The sequence below is a fragment of the Salvelinus fontinalis genome, chromosome 11, assembly GCF_029448725.1.
Source record: "Salvelinus fontinalis isolate EN_2023a chromosome 11, ASM2944872v1, whole genome shotgun sequence".
Lineage (NCBI taxonomy): Eukaryota > Metazoa > Chordata > Actinopteri > Salmoniformes > Salmonidae > Salvelinus > Salvelinus fontinalis.
Window position 1 is genome coordinate 45,349,856 of NC_074675.1, and position 17,331 is coordinate 45,367,186.

Genomic DNA, 17,331 nt, shown 5'->3' on the forward strand with positions numbered 1-17,331 from the left:
AATTTAATTTTTTTTTAAAGTTAGATTGGGTCTCATTGACCAACACAAAATACACCATAATGTCAAAGTGAAATTTTGTTTGTAGAAAATGTTAGAAACTCATTTTTAAAAATGAATTGCTGAAATGTCTTGAGTCAAACACCTTTCTTATGGCAAGCCTACATAAGTTCACAAGTAAATATGTGCTTAACAAATCACATAAGTTGCATGGACTCATTGTGTTCAATAGTAGTGGTTAATATGATTTTTGAATGACTACCCCATCTCTGTACCCCACACAGGTAATTGTAAGGTCCCTTAATTGAGTCATGAATTTCAAGCGCAGATTCAACCTAAAAGATCTGGGTGTGAAAATCAAGCCTGCACAGCATAAAAATATTCTAAAACATGCATCATGTTTGCAACAAGGCACTAAAGTAATACTGCAAAAAAATGTGGCAAAGAAATGAACTTTCTCAAATTCAAAGCATTATGTTTGGGGAAAACCCAACACATCACTGATTACTATTTATTTTTAAGCATAGTGGTGGATGCATCACGTTATGGGTATGCTTGTCATTGGCAAGGACTAGTTTTTTTGGGTGGGGGGGCGGGGTAAGAAATGTAATACAGCTAAGGACAAGCAATATCCTGGAGGAAAACCTGGTTCAGTCTTCTTGACAAATGGACACTGGGAAATTCACCACAACGCCAGGATTGTGGGTTTGATTCCCACTGTGGACCAGTACAGGAAAAAGTATGAAAATATATCCAATCACTACTGTAAGTTGCTCTTGATAAGTGTCTACTAAATCACAAGGAAATTAAATCAGGACAATAACTTAACACATCAGTTGCTTACCAAAACGTAATTGAATGTTCCTGAGTGGCCTAGTTAAAGTTTTGGCTTGAAAATGGCTTTCTAGCAATGGTCAATTTCAGAGCTTGAAGAATAAAAAGAAGAATAAAAAAAGGCAAATATTGTACAATCCAGGTGGGGCAGTATTTTGTGTAGATCGTTGACCGAAAATAACAATTAAATCCAACTTCCCCCCCCCACATTTTGTAGTGTTACAGTCAAGGGTGTGATTACTTTCTGAAGGCACTGTGGATACACAGCTTTAGAACATGACATTAACATCGGCTCTCTTCGACAACCCCAACGTTTTACAGAAGGTTACTTAAATAAACTGTTGAGTCTACTGGTAGTTCTACTGGTAGTGCACTACTGCCCTAGTCTAAAGTAGTGCACTATATAGGGTACCGTTTGGGACACAGACAATGACATGCCATAAAGTTTTCAGGAACCAAAGCACGAAGCCACACACTGTACGTGTTGTTTCAGTTTCCATTTATTTTCATAATCTGTAGCCTACTACATGTATTAGTAGAATATGTCCCGTTATTCTTAAACAAATGTAAAAAAAAGTAAAAAAGAAATAGACTAAACCAAACAAATTCAATTTATAGGATTTGTGGAATGTCATCTTGGCTTTAAATGAGACTAGTAACAGTAACCAGTGAGTACACGTTTTCCTTCCCAGTCAGAACCAGAAGTAGTGACTTAGGTGTGACATGATGTCACATTTGGTGTGACATCATAAATGCTCTTATTATTTGGAGTTTATTTGACCTAAGCATGACTAAAGAATTGTTTTCTGTGAGTATAGTACCTTACAAATATATACATATAAGTAAACGCATTAAAAAAAAAAGATGTGTTTTTAAATTTGAGATGCTGTCACTCCCGAGAAGACTTAAAACATTGACATCTTTTATTTTCCAGGTTGCAATTTCATAATATTTTGCGAGGGCGTCATTGAGACCCTCTTCCGATAGCCATTGTAGTTCAGTTCCAGTTTTTGAAGAACTGCTTGAAGATGATCGTCTCCCTCCCTTGTGGTAGTATCTCCACCTGTAAGAGAGTACAGAGATTTGACCACACGGTCATGACTGTATCTACTGCGTCACACACATAAACCACCCCATTGTATATGCATAAAACATTTATGATACTGGGTTCATGACCTGCTAGTTAGTGGTTACACAACACAATGGACATTGCAGTGTGACAATGGAAGAAGACATACATGGGATTCGGTTTGACTAAATGGAATTAAAAACGCGCAAAATTATACTGTTTTCAGGTATAATAAAATCATGACGCTATCATTTGCTGACGCTATGTTGCTGGGTGGAGTTAATGGCTGAACAATGAGGACATAATGTCTGGGTTTTTGCCATTTGTGAGATCCTGCTTGACTCACCTGTGTTTTCATCCTGGGGTAGTTCATCTGTTGGATGAAGTTATCTGCCATTTTTAGGGACTCCCTCTTCTCCTCTGCATTTGCTCCCATACCTGTCAATCAGTGGGATAATGGCTTCACCATGTTTTACCTCAGTCTGACCCATAGAGGTCTCAGTAAGGCCTCGACACAATAATGTATATTCACTTTATTCAATACAAACCCCGATTTAAATGAGTATTTCATGAGACATTGGATATCTCAGACATTCTAGGGATAAATTTCACAGAGCATAATGTTAGTCGAGGTTCACGTGCTTTCCTCACCTTTCCAAACAAAGATCTTTCCGTTGGCCCCATTATCCAAAATAAAGCAGTCGTCGCGCACCAAAAGGTCCTTGGCAAATGGGCTCTTTTCCGAGACATTGGTCAGTTTCATCTGACCTGTCGCATCGGACACCTGTGGAAGACAGCAACACAGGCCATGACTTTCAGTTAATTTGTGAACTAGTTTGCCCCAAAAATCTTGTTTATCTTGGAAAAAAAGATCTCCAAAGTATAGCTGTGCAGTCTATAATCCAAAATCTCTCAAATTCTGTAATTGGGGTGAACTATCCAACAGTAATGATGTGATGCAATAGAACAGTTCTGGAGAGAACTGTTTACCAATGGAATTGTACTGTCCAGCTACCTTGTAGAGGGAGGCGGAGTTGGAGACGTCTGCACGACTGTCCTCCTCTGGAGAGCTCTCTGCCAGCTCTCGCATTGGTCCCAGCACCTGTCAGTCACAGGGCAGAGTGGAACATGGATTGTGGTGAGGTTTCTATCAGTGGAGGCTGCTGAGGGGAGGACGGCTCAAAATAAATGGCTGGAATGGAGTAGAATGGTAAACAAATTAAAACCATGTTTTTGATACCATTCTATTTACTCCATTCCAGCCATACTCCCTCCACTGGTTTGTATATATTTTTAAAGTTAGATCCTCAAATTATATCAGCAACCTCAGCCCACAAAACAAAGTGTAAGGAGACCAGTCAGTTAACAAAATTGAAGAAATAGTTGCATGACTAACTATCGACCCATTACCTTCCTATACTCGATTTCAAAGTCTCTAAATACGCTTAGACATTACAGGATTGACAAGTCTCAAGGTCACAGGAGTTTGTTGGCACCTTAATTGGGGAGGAGTGTCATGGTAATGGATGGAGCAGAATGGTATCAAATTGATCACACACACTGTAGCTTGCATGTGTTTGCCATTCCATTTGCTTCTTTCCGCCCATTATTATGTGCTGTCCTCCCCTCAGAAGCCTCCTGTGCATGAGGTCTGACTTTGTTTTCATTTGCTTTGGGAGTAAAGGACTAAGCCGGCGATTTTACCTTGAGCATCTCCGGCGTCTCCTCCCCCTCATTGATGTCAGTGATGCGTGCTTTGCCATGTCTCTCAGTGTCACGGATCAGGCTAGCGATCTCACGCGACTTCTGCTTCTCAAACATGTTGGCCTGCGAGCCGATCCAGGAAAATATGGTCTAAAGACATAAAGACGTTTTTTTTATTGTCTCATCTGAAGTGAATCATATACAGTGCATTCAGAAAGTATCCAGACCCCTTGACTTTACCACATTAAGGAATGTTACAGCCTTATTCTATAATTGATTAAACACATTGTTTTCCCCTCATCAAGCTACACACAATACCCCATAATGACAAAGAGAACAGGTTTAGAAAATGTATAACTTAAAAACACAAATACCTTATTTACATAATTATTCAGACCCTTTACTATGAGACTCGAAATTGAGCTCAGGTGCATCCTGTTTCCATTGATCATCCTTGAGATGTTTTTACAACTTGATTGGAGTCCACCTGTGGTAAATTCAATTGATTGGACATGACTTGGAAAGGCACACACCTGTCTATATAAGGTCCCCCGGTTGACAATGCATGTCAGAGAAAAAAACCAAGCCATGAGGTGGAAGGAATTGTCCGTAGAGCGCCGATACAGGATTGTGTCAAGGAACAGATCTGGGGAAGGGTACCAAAAGAATTCTGCAGCATTGAAAGTCCAATAACACAGTGGACTCCATTCTTAAATGGAATTAGTTTGGAACCACCAAGACTCTTCCTAGAGCTGGCCGTCTGGCCAAATTGAGCAAGCGAGGGAAAGGGGCCTTGTCTAATGAAATGCTAATTTAATATCAGGGTTTGTATTGAATAAAGTGAATATACATTATGATGTCGAGGCATTACTGAGACCTCTATGGGTCAGACTGAGGTAAGACATGGTGAGACCATTATCCCACTGATTGACAGGTATGGGAGCAAATGCAGAGAAGAGGGAGGCCCTGAAAATGGCAGATAACTTCATCCAACAGATGAACTACCCCAGGCTGAAAACGCAGGTGAGTCAAGCATGATCTCACAAATGGCAAAAACCCAGACATTATTTCCTCATTGTCAGCCATTAACTCCACCCAGCAACATAACGTCAGCAAATGATAAAATCATGATTTTATTATACCTGAAAACAGTATAATTTGCACTAGAGATCCTCTGTGTAGATGGGAAAACCTTCCAGAAGGCAAACCATCTCTGCAGCACTCCACCAATCAGGCCTTTATGGTAGAGTGGCCAGACAGAAGCCACTCCTCAGTAAAAAGCACATGACAGCCCACTTGGAATTGACCAAAAAGCACCTAAAGGACTTTCAGACCATGAGAAACAAGATTCTCTGGTCTGATGAAAGCAAGATTGAACTCTTTGGCCTGAATGCCAAGCGTCATGTCTGGGAGAAACCTGGCACCATCCCTACAGCTACAGTGAAGCATGGTGGTAGCAGAATCATGCTGTGGGGATTTTTTCAGCAGGAGGGACTGGGAGACTAGTCAGGATCAAGGGAAAGATGAATGGAGCTAAGTACAGAGATCCTTGATGAAAACCTGCTCCAGAGCGCTCAGGACCTCAGACAGTGGCTCACATTCCAACAGGACAACAACCCAAAGCACACAGCCAAGGCAATGCAGGACTGGCTTTGGGAAAAGTCTCTAAATGTCCTTGAGTGGCCCAGCCAGAGTCCGGACTTGAACCCGATTGAACATCTCTGGAGAGACCTGAAACTAGCTCTGCAGCAATGCTCCCCATCCAGCCTGATAGAGCTTGAGGCTCTGCAGAGAAAAACTCCCCAAATACAGGTGTGCCAAGCATGTAGCGTCATACCCAAGACACGTAATCGCTGCCAAAAGTGCTTCAACACAGCACTGAGTAAAGATGTCTGAATACTTATGTAAATGTTATATATATATATATAAATAAAACATTTTTTTTTTATACATTTGCAAACAATTCTAAACCTGTTTTTGCTTTGTCATTATGGGATATTGTGTTGAGGGGATATTGAGGGGGGAAAAACATTTAAATGCATTTTAGAATAAGGCTGTAACAAAATGTGGAAAAAGTCGAGGTCTGAATACTTTCCAAATGCACAGTACGATTTAGTAGGTCTACTTTACTGATCACTAATTAAGGAATGTGCCATTCAAGGCAACAATGTAATATAGTTCTCCAAGCCCTCACTGCTAAGAGCCTCCCGCAGGGAATTAGTAACACACACTCTCACCTCCCTCCCCCCGCTCACCTCTCCCAGGTCCAGGATGAAACAGTCTCCCTTGTTGAAGTTCTCCCAGCTCAGCTCCACCTCCTTGGCACGGATGTTCCGCTTCCCTTTGATCTGGTACAGCCTGTGAACCGGCCCTGACCCGCCTTGGGGCCGCCTGAAGCCAGACTCCACACCACCCTCCTACACGTGAGATTGAGGGAGAGAGTGAAGAAAAGGAAAAAGAAGAGAAAAAGGTTACAATATGAAAATGTGTGTTAGATTTTCTCAACATCTGTATCTAACCAGGAAGTCTAAGGATTTACTAGCTATCGCTTCAACAAGAGAGATGTGGAATGATATGACAAATCAGAAGCATGTGATGAGGTCATGAAATGTAGTGCTTGTAAAGTCATGTCAATCCCAGATTTTTTTTTTTTTTGTCCATTAGCCATCAGTAGAGGATTCAATCCTAACACTTTAGATACACATCCATGACTCAGTGGGCCCAAATCTAATGTGGGAAACACATGGATTACAGGAAATCACGCATTGATGTCCAAGAGAAACACAAAAGTTTGCACATAGTCCCATGCAAGTACATTTCTTAAACAGATGGGCCCTGTGTTGTCAGTAAGTATGAACCAGGACTATTCTCCTGCTCACCTTGTAGCTGACCCCCCTGGGGAAGAGGTTCATGAACTCCGGAGACTCGTAGCCCTGGACCTGCCGGTGCTGGATGGGGTCACCACCCAGGAAGCTGTCCAGCTGGGTGGCCAGCATGGCACACGCCACCTGCTCATCGCGAGATGACTTCTCACCTGGAGGGAAAGGAAGTTAGGGGAGGGGTGAGTTCTGTGATTCTGAGGGGGGGGGGGGGGGGGGGGGGTGACGGACACATAGCGGAGGGAGAACAGCGGTTTGTGGAAGGGAGAAACAGGAGAGTTAAAGAATCAGGAGGTCAAGGGAGCGAGAAAGATGGAGGAAGCCTGCCTACATAACAGAATTGAAAAAGGAGGAGGACAGAAAAGGAGAAAGGTACATGCATAAACCGAATGAGTGAGCTACAGGTAAATAAATGTATACTACGTTATTATATTCTGTACTTATCATAATGTGATCTTGCAGACATTCAGCTTGATATAACTTTATTAAGCGAGCAGCCTAGAGCAGAGCATGTGCGTTAGTAGAGAATCCCGCCCATGCGGAGAAACGTCAGGACCTTTAGCCAGTGAGGAAAAGTGGACCACAATAATAAAGGCCATATAGGGGTCGGGCCGGGGTCATGTGAAAGGTGGGTGTAGGGGTCACAGAGGACAGGGAGAGGGTAGAGGGGGGGGGGCTTTTAGAGAGGAGCACTGACAATCAGCTTAGTGTTACTCAAGCACCAGATACATGCTGGAAACAGCCACATTTGAGTAGTAAAAGCCCTTTTTTATGAACACACAACCCAGCCCTTCTTCCTTAGGGAGCTCTTCTTTAATCCCCCCCCATCCTTCTTCTGTCATCATCCTTCCATCTGTCAGTCTTAGTCTCCTCCCTCACATATTGTTGGGTCAGTGTCATGTCATCACCATTAGCACACAGGTTATTCGCTTGTCAACCGCACAGAGGTTAATATGGTGTGGACACAGTGGGTTGGCTAGTACATTACATGACCAAAAGTATGTAGACACCTGCTCGTCGGACATCTCATTCCAAAATCATGGGCATTAATGTAGATTGCATGGCTGTGTGCTCGATTTAACACATGTCAGCGACGGGTGTGGCCGAATCCACTTATTTGAAACACGACCCTGCCAAGTTGCACTGCTCGCTTAACCCGAAAGCCAGCCACACCAATTTTTTGGGAGGAAACACTGTACAACTTGCAACCGAAGCAAGCGTGCATGCACCCGCCCCGCCACAAGGAGTCGCTAGAGCGCGATGGGATAAGGACATCCCGCCCGGCCAAACCCTCCCCTAACGATGCTGGGCCAATTATGCCCTGCCTCATGGGTGTCCCAGTCGCGGCCGGCTGCGATGCAGCCTAGGTTTGAACTTGGGTCTGTAGTGACGCCTCAAGCACTGCGATGCAGTGCACCAATCGGGACCCAAAAAGGATTTTACCTGGAACCAAAAAGGGTTCTCCTATGGGGACAGCAGAAGAACTCTTGAAACCTTTTTCTAAGAGTGTAGGAAACACCATCCATAAATGATAAAAGACTCTTATCCCAAGAGACAGTTTTCCATTCCACTCATGTACATACTTACTAATGTACACAGAGATCCCCGTCCTCCCCATCCCCCATGATGACCGCAACTCACCCATTGAATAACAGATCGAGGAGTAGCACACTCAAAGGCTCTTATAGGGGTTTCTATTGAAGTTCTGGCAAATATCAGTATGGATCAAAACATTGTCTTGTACTTCCATAAAGGTAAATGGTGGAGCATTCTTTTACAAAGTTCTACAGATTTTTTTGCCCAATACCTTATTAGTGGGGCACAAAGTTTATCATGGCCACGTGAGTCTCTATAAGAGAAGGTGCTGATCTAGGATCAGTGTAGCCTTTTAGATCATAATGAATAAGACAGGGGAACCTGATCCTAAATCAGTATTTCTCCTCTGTCAATACAGACCCTGGTCAAGTAAAACTCTTGACCCTACTTATTTGACACATAACATGCATCCATTTTCCTTCATCTCACCTATCCACATGTGCAGGTCGGCCCCCTGGTCCCCCCTGTGCTCCAACACCAGGTAGGAGTCGCCGTTGAAGAAGGCTCCAACCTCAGCTTGCTTCAGCAGCACCGCCTTCATCTTCTCCACCCGCCACACCTTCAGCCCCGGCTCCTGCGTCTCTGGCCCAAACTGTCCGGGTGCTGCCATGTTGGGGAACATTCTGTACGGGGAGAGGGAGAGGAGAGAGTGAGTCAGTGGAGGTGGGGGATGGATGTAGGAGTATGGGGAGGGGGGCTGCCTGGAAAGGGAGCATTCTGCACTGGGTAGAGGGAGATGGGAGAGCGGGTCAGGGGAGGTGGGGGATAATACACACAATATATAAGTCTAAAATATATGGATGAGCAGTGAAAGCGGCTAAGATGCAATAGATAGTAAAGAAGTAGAGTGTTTTATTGTTTGGGGTGGGGAAAGAGGTGTATTTCTTTGCTATGAAATGAGTGAGACAAATAGACATGGGGAGTTGTTGCCGCTAGAGGTGGCAGAAAGTCAACTAAGGGAAATTGCTTTTACCTGTCGTGGCAAGAATACTTATTTCCATATTAGAGTCCAGACAAGAAACACAGAAAGCGGCAGTGGAGGATAATCATGTCATGACATGAATAACTATTTCTGCAGGAACTCGGAAGAAGGAAAATAAAAAAGGTAGAAATGACTAGAAGATAAGACCCCAAATGAGGGGTCAAGTTATTTTTATTTCAGCTTTATTTAACTACGTAAGCTAGTTGACAACAAGTTCTCAATTTACAACTGGGACCTGGCCAAGATAAAGCAAAGCAGTGCAACAAACAGAGTTACACATGGAATAAACAAGCGTACAGTCGATAACACAATAGAAAGTCTATATACAGTGTGTGCATGTTGCTTGATAAAAGACCATAAGGGTAGATAGGCTACATCATTGTTCGGTAATACAATACCATAGCAGGCATACCGACCCATAATGCACTAGTCATTAATTGTACAAAAGAGGGTGTGTCTATAGGGCAGGTCTTATCACGTCTCACATGCCGACACTGAAAACGAAGTATCTTCCCCTCTCTCTAGCCACAGTTGCCAAAGCTATATTATACTTTATTGATTTGTAGCAGGGCATGTTTAAGCATTCCTGATGTTATTCAGACAAAAACAATCACTTATGATTCCTCCGAACACCTGTGTCAATGTTACTTCCCCGTAACAATCGGATTCAATTAATTAGTCATATTCAAAGATAAATCAATGTTGAAACATTTGATAAAGGCTATACTCAAGTCACCAAGCCTTACACGCTGATTTTGTCTATACTGTAGGTGCACAGGGTCCCTTGCCAGGCATTTATTTTTCTATGAAACAGCAGGCAGGTGGAATCATTTGAGAGACAGGTAGTATTGACGCTGTCCATTAGAAATAATTCACCCTGAATCACAGCGCCATGTTGATTGTTTCTATGGTCTATCCACATTCAATGGGATATCCTGTCACATAATACGCCAAACAAATAAGTGTACGGTGCAGATGGGTTAATAAGCATGCAGGTTCTGCCTACTATGTGGTGTATTACACCTGTAGTAAGTGCACTGGTAGACGTTTGAAACGGAGTAGGCTATGGAAAACAGAACAAATATAACACACAAGCCTTTAAGGGGGATCACAATGAAATAAAGGTTTGAGATCCACCTGTACTGTACATACACACACGCCATGCAGACGGACCTTTTAGTGTCCTATAAACTATTTAGAGCAAACAAAACTACAACATTCGGAGTTAGTACATTCTGGAAACCTTTTGGCCAGCTATGTGACACTCACCAAAGAGAACACCCAACTCTTACAGAACATGTGGTGCTGCACTATAATTACACTGTAGGTAACCCCGAGAGTAGGTAACCCCGACAGCAGGTAACCCCGACAGCAGGTAACCCCGACAGCAGGTAACCCCGACAGCAGGTAACCCCGACAGCAGGTAACCCCGACAGCAGGTAACCCCGACAGCAGGTAACCAGCATGCAAAATGGGAGCCAGACTGGCAAAGAGGTGGCAGGTAGCCTAGGAAAGGAGGCTGGTTCAAAGCACCGAGCCGACTGTTGATGTCAAAGGTACTTCACCCTAATTGCTCCCGTTAGTCACTCTGGATTAAAAAGCCTGTTAAATGTAAATGTATGTATTTATAATAACATAAAGGGAAATGGCCTGGGTATTGGGTAACCTTGAAAGAAGCCTGTCTGAAATGGAAACATTCTGTAAAATGTTCCCCCTAAAATAATGAAAATGCTCTCAATTCATTTCAGTTTTGCACTCACAGGGGCCAGTGAAAAACCCAGTACTGATAAAGTTTGATTGGCACAACGACATAGTATTGTGAGGCAAGTGTCACGATCGTGTTGACATGAATGAGAGGACCAAGGCGCAACATGATATGAATACATCTTCTTTATTTACAAAGACGAAGATGAACACGAAACACTTACTCAAACTAACAAAACAACAAACGATCGTGAAACTTCAAACGCAAGTGCACACACAAACTACTTACGTCGACATATACATATACAATGACCCACAAACAGCTAAAGCCTATGGCAGCCTTAAATATGGTTCCCAATTAGAGACAACCGAAACCAGCTGTCTCTAATTGAGAACCCATTCAGGCAACCATAGACTTTCCTAGAAAACTACACACCCATAGACACAGCTAGATACATACACTCAACACAAACCCATACACTACCACCAACACCACCTCTACCATATAAACACCCCCAAACACACACATACCCCATGTCACACCCTGACCTAACTAAAATAATAAAGAAAACAAACAAATAATACTAAGGCCAGGGCGTGACAGCAAGATGATGGCTACAGGGAGTAGCTTCAGACAATAAATCTTCAATCTGCAGCTTTTTTAGTTAAAGCTTCACCCCCATTGACAAAGAATGTGGCTGTTTGATCAGCTTCTATGGAAACTGCAACTCTGCCTCACACTCTCCCTCCAAACACTCACCTAGAGGTTAAAACTCCACTGTGTCTTTACCAATGGTTCTTACTGAGAAAGATAGTGGTGCCAACAAGCTAAAGTCCTCCTCCCTATCCTCAATCTTTAGATGAAATGTATCCGGTTGAGCAATTTCTCAAGAGAAATCTTTCACAATTGCATATTTCATCACAAGGCATTGAAATGCATGGTTACCAGGTTCAGCAAGGCTTACTTAAAAGGAGACATTTCACTTGTGGCCAGACAGTTTCTCCTAGCCACCATGCTTCTACATCTGCATTGTCTGCTCTCTGGAGTTTCAGGCTCAGTTTCTATATAAGCACCTGTGACAACTGCTGATGTCAAAAAGGGCTCATTAAATACATTTGATTGTTTCAGTGTTGGTGAGCCACAGTGGTGTAAAGTACTTTAAATAATTTTTCATTTTTTGGGGTATCTGTACTTTACCACTACATTCCTAAAGAAAATGTACTTTTTACTCCAAGCGTTTGACACCCAAAAGTACTCGGTACATTTTGAATGCTTAGTAGGACAGGAAAAGTCCAATTCAAGCACTTATCAAGATAACAAATCCATGGTCATCCCTACTGCCTCTGATCTGGCAGACTCACTAAGCACACATGTTTTGTTTGTAAATTATGTCTGAGTGTTGGAGTGTCCCTGGCTATTAGGGAAAAAAAAAAATTGGTGCCATTTGATACATAAGTATATTTTCACAATTACATTTACTTTTGATACTGAAGTATTGTATATTTAAAACCAAATACTTTTACTAGGTGACTTTCACCTGAGTAATTATTTTTACTTTCAGGTATTTTCCCCACCTCCGGGTAGCCACATCACAGGATACCCTAAGCACAACCTCTTTCCTTATACTACTATAGCGGAGCCAATCACACTAAAACTTTAACATATTCACCTAAACCAATAAAATGTCTCTACGTCACAGGTAAGGATGTAGGTATAAGGAAGTGCAGGTAAGGAAGTTCATGCACGTAGCAACAACCCAGTGAAAATAGAGCCTATCCTTCATGCTATCTATCAGCAAGGCCATTAGGCCCTCGTAAAAAACAGAAGCGCTCTAATTCCAATTAGCAAAACAGATCGAATATATTGGCCAGCTCCAAATAATCAATAAACAGAACAAAATCAAGCTGGTAAAAGTAACCAGTCAGAGAAAGATTGATAGATACAAAAATAGAAAAAGTAAATATTTGAACACACATGCTAGCCTATGTAGGACACATAGCCAAGGGGACACCAACCACCGCACATAGGGCTGCAGGTGTCCGGCGGTAGGGTTTAGGGTTACAACGCTTAGACAGCGTGGTGAAGAGGTTAAGACGAGAGAAACTTAACTGCATGATCCCTTCGGCTAGCTCCGGCACCGCACCTGACTCCAGCTCCATTCTGCCTGATGGCTGCTCGAGGGTTTGTGACTGTAAGTGGGCAGAGGAGGCCTGGGCGAGGCAGAGTGTATCGTTGCTCTTCAGCTGGCCTGGTTAGATTATATGAGGAAGGCAACGTGAGCCCGGAGAATGATCTGAGCAGCCTTGGCAAGGGCGCACTATCGGGGAAGAGTCAGGTTCCTGACAAACGCTAAACACCACGGCGACAATGATGACTGCTGGGCTGGCTCCCCCATCTTCCCTCTCCCCTCTTCAATGCCTAACCACTTTGCATGGGCCAGAGCAGGGTAATGAGAGAGGGGAAAAGAAGATGCGTCTTGACACTGACAGATGTCTTACTGGTGCAAAGGGCAATTTGTACACAGTCCCTGACAAATCAACAAATGAGCACCCTCCTTTCCTCATCTCATGTCTCTCATGAGCATTGATTGGACAGGACAGGACAGTACAATTGGGGTGCATTTACACAAGTCCAATTATGATATTTTTTCCACTAATTGGTCTTTTGGCTAATCACATCAGATCTTTCCACATCAGCTCTTTTTCAGAGCTGATCTGATTGGTCAAAGACCAATTACTGTAAACACATCCTTAGTCTCCATTGCTTCTCCCAACCAGATCAGTGATAAACAAAAATAAACAAGGTTACAAGCAAAGGAGACCATGTAAGATAATTGAGATGTAACCCAAGAGACAGGAACCTCCCAGCTAGCACATTTATTTACTTGGAAGTTGTGGGAACGAACATTTTTGGTTTCCCATTATTTCTGGAAACAAAGCCATATGCTTCCTGACCGGTAAAACTGGACATTTTTTAAAGGTTCTGAGAATGGAAGTGAACATTTAGTTTCTTCTGGGAACATACATTTTTAGGTTGCAGGGAGGTTCTGAGAACGTTTTGCTATGGTTTCCTGGGAGGTGTTATTAACGTTCTGAGAAGGTAATTAAAGAAAGTTTTTAGAATGTTTCACTATGACTTTTAATAACCCTGCTAGCTTAGTTGAACTTCAAGCACTCGTAAGACACACAGAAATGCATTCGCTTAGGCATTAATCATGCAAATACAATTACTTTTTATTTTGGAATGGCATCAGTGGGATTCAAACCTATGATCTTCTGTTCTCTGTCCATGGAATCAATCCATTGCGCCACTAGGATAGAGCTAGCATGCCAGTTTTTTAAAACTCATGCAAGCTGTTCATTTTAGTCTATTCTAACAGGTCCCGTTTCAAAGAAAAAACACTCATTAAGATCAGGTGTGAACACACTTAACAAGATAGAGGATAGAGAGAGTTTTGTTGATGCCGAGAACAGAATGTGTATGTTTTTAAATAACATCCTTAGAACTTTCTTTGAACATTACTAATGTTGTGTTTTTTTCTGGAAAGTTTTCTTAATGTTATGAGAAACTGTAGGAAATGTTATACTGAAGTACTGAAATTCTCACTTAAGAAAGATATGGTTCTTAGAACATTATGTGCTAGCTGCGTTTAGAACTTTATGAGCTATCTGGTTATCCTGTACCATTCCCAGAATATTGTGGGTAGTTTGTATGCAAAATAACCATAGGACAACCACGCTCTCACCAACATATGGTTCTCAGAACATTATGTGTTAGCTGGGCTAGGCCTTTGGCCCTGGGCAGCAGAGGGCATTTGGCTTCAGGTTAAAGAGCGAGACGGGGTCAGAGATAGGGTGCTGGGGTCACTGAGCCAATCAGGTCATTCATGCGTTCTTTATTTATTTATTATTATTATTTTTTTTATCCCATTTTCTCCCCAATTTTTCGTGGTGTCCAATCGCTAGTAATTACTACCTTGTCTCATCGCTACAACTCCCGTACGGGCTCGGGAGAGACGAAGGTCGAAAGCCATGCGTCCTCCGAAGCACAACCCAACCAGCCGTACTGCTTCTTAACACAGCGCCCCTCCAACCCGGAAGCCAGCCGCACCAATGTGTCGGAGGAAACACCGTGTACCTGGCCCCCTTGGCTGGCGCGCACTGCGCCCGGCCCGCCACAGGAGTCGCTGGAGCGCGATGAGACAAGGATATCCCTACCGGCCAAACCCTCCCTACCCCGGACGACGCTATGCCAATTGTGCGTCGCCCCACGGACCTCCCGGTCGCGGCCGGCTGCGACAGAGCCTGGGCGCGAACCCAGAGACTCTGGTGGCGCAGTTAGCACTGCGATGCAGTGCCCTAGACCACTGCCCCACCCGGGAGGCCCCCCATTCATGCGTTCTTAATCAGAGGGAGTGACAATACACAGACAGACAGAGGGAGATATGAGTGTAATTATTCTTTTTTTGCCTTTATTTAACTAGGCAAGTCGGTTAAGAATAAATAATTATTTATAATGACAACCTACCGGGAAACAGTGGGTTAACTGCCTTGTTCAGGGGCAGAACGACAGATTTTTACCTTGTTAACTCAGAGATTCGATCCAGCAACCTCCAACACTCTAACCATTAAGCTACCTGCCGCCCCTGTAGTGTAGTGACTGTAGTGACGCCTCTTGCACTGAGATGCATTGCCTAAGACCGCTGCGCCACTCGGGAGCCCAATTTGCCAATTGACAGTGGGTGTGTGTGTAGATTGACTGTGTGTGTGTGTGTGTGTGTGTGTGTGTGTGTGTGTGTGTGTGTGTGTGTGTGTGTGTGTGTGTGTGTGTGTGTGTGTGTGTGTGTGTGTGTGTGTGTGTGTGTGTGAGTCTGCATGCCAGTGGAGGCTGCTGAGGAGAAAAACGGCTAATAATAATGTCCGGAACGGAGCAAATGGAATGGAATTAAACACCTGGAAACCTTGTGTTTGATGTACTTGATACTATTCCACCAATTCCGCTCCAGTCATTACCACAAGCCCATCCTTCCCAATTAAGGTGCCACCAACCTCCTGTGGTGCGTGCTTGTGTGTGCGTGCAAGGTGTGTGTGAGGGAGATAGAGAGGGATGAAATTCAAGGGAGAAAGAATTACATCGAGATAACAAGTGATAAAGGAATACGTGCAGAGCAGAGTCCATAAACAACATGTACACAGAGAGAGAGAAACAGAGAGGAGAATGAAGAGATAGCTAACAATATGATTGATAGAGATATCGAGAGAGTGTGGAGGGATGGAGGGTGTTAAAGTCAAGGGTGGAAAAGGGAGGTAAGTGAAGTGTGACTAGTTTCCGTGTTCCCTCAGATTACTCAGCTAATTTGAAGAAAGAATGCAAGATTCAGTACAAGTTGGGGAGAAAAGTTGGGGAGAAAAGAAAAAGACAAAGACAAGAAGTGAAATGTGAAGAAAAAAAGTAAGAGTTATTTCGTAGATCTTACCTTGTAACTTTAGTTGTGGAGGTAGTGGATTAGGACACGTCTGTGGCGAGAGAGAGAGAGGAAATGTAGTCATGCAAAGGGAACGTCTACACACACACACACACACACACACACAAACAATCTCAACCACACATTCTTCCTGTCTCTGTCTCATACAGTCATAGCCCAGCCCCTTGGTTTACAGAAAAAAATTAACTGCAGAAAAAGTAATGAGAGAGAAAAGCTAAGGAAGCAGAGAGTGACAGAAGGGCTGAAAAGAGTAAGAACAGGGTGTGAGAGTGTGGCATTAGTGAGACAAAATGATCAGAATAGAATAAGAAAGAGTTGTGAATGACTTTGTGAGTATTTGTTTATCTTAATGATTAACTATTCAGCCACTATTCCTTCACCATAGCAACATAACCAAACTAACCAGTATTCATATGGCCTCTCCCATAGACACACCTTGTATGGGGAACACTTACCTGACTGAGTGCCCATTATATAGTGATATGACCTCCTACACATTGACACACTGCATAATCACCAGCCTGGAAATTCTTATGTGGTTCTACAGGGACCTAATTACACTTTGACCCTTGGGGATTCCTTAATGATGATAGTGGGCTGGGCTGACGTTACTATTTCTTAACAGTTACATTTTGACTTATGTGGGGCACTGATTTTTAGGAGTGGTGTCCAGCAAACTCCATAACTTGAACCTTGTTCCACATAGTACGTTTTTTGTAAAGTCAGTCCGGACAATGGTGTCTGCTAAATGTGTACATCTGTAGTTTCTCTCATTTGGTCAATATTTCAGACTGTTATATTGATATGTATTGATTTAATCAAGGCAATCTAAATTGGCACATTTTGAGGCCCGTCTACATCCTCAGTACTTCCCTAGAACATCCCATTTTGGTTGCGGTGAGGATGCAGGGTTTGATTACCAAATACACCAACCAAGATGGAAAAAGAGAAGTCCACATTCTAAATAGACTCAAGTGTGTGACTGTGACTCAGTGTACTATATCAGGTGACAGGAAAATAGTCATCTTTGGCATTCAATCAGTATTAGGCTCCAGTTCCATTTCAGCCTCTACACTTTGT

General features: G+C 43.1%; 1 protein-coding gene across 2 annotated transcripts; it reads right to left on the reverse strand.

The window, feature by feature from the left end:
• Positions 1-1,313: 1,313 nt before the first annotated feature.
• LOC129865815 (macrophage-capping protein-like) lies at positions 1,314-16,351 on the reverse strand. Of its 2 annotated transcripts, none has more exons than XM_055938834.1 (9): positions 16,243-16,351; positions 8,509-8,702; positions 6,484-6,638; positions 5,860-6,021; positions 3,605-3,754; positions 2,916-3,002; positions 2,552-2,684; positions 2,247-2,338; positions 1,314-1,894 (listed from the first exon to the last, which is right to left on the reverse strand). In XM_055938834.1, exons 2-9 carry the CDS (start codon positions 8,699-8,701, stop codon positions 1,829-1,831), a joined length of 1,038 nt encoding a protein of 345 aa, XP_055794809.1. In that variant the 5' UTR covers position 8,702; positions 16,243-16,351; the 3' UTR covers positions 1,314-1,828. The 2 variants fall into 2 exon arrangements, with proteins under 2 accessions (XP_055794809.1, XP_055794808.1); XM_055938833.1 differs by lacking the exon at positions 16,243-16,351 and adding an exon at positions 12,876-13,227.
• Positions 16,352-17,331: the final 980 nt, after the last annotated feature.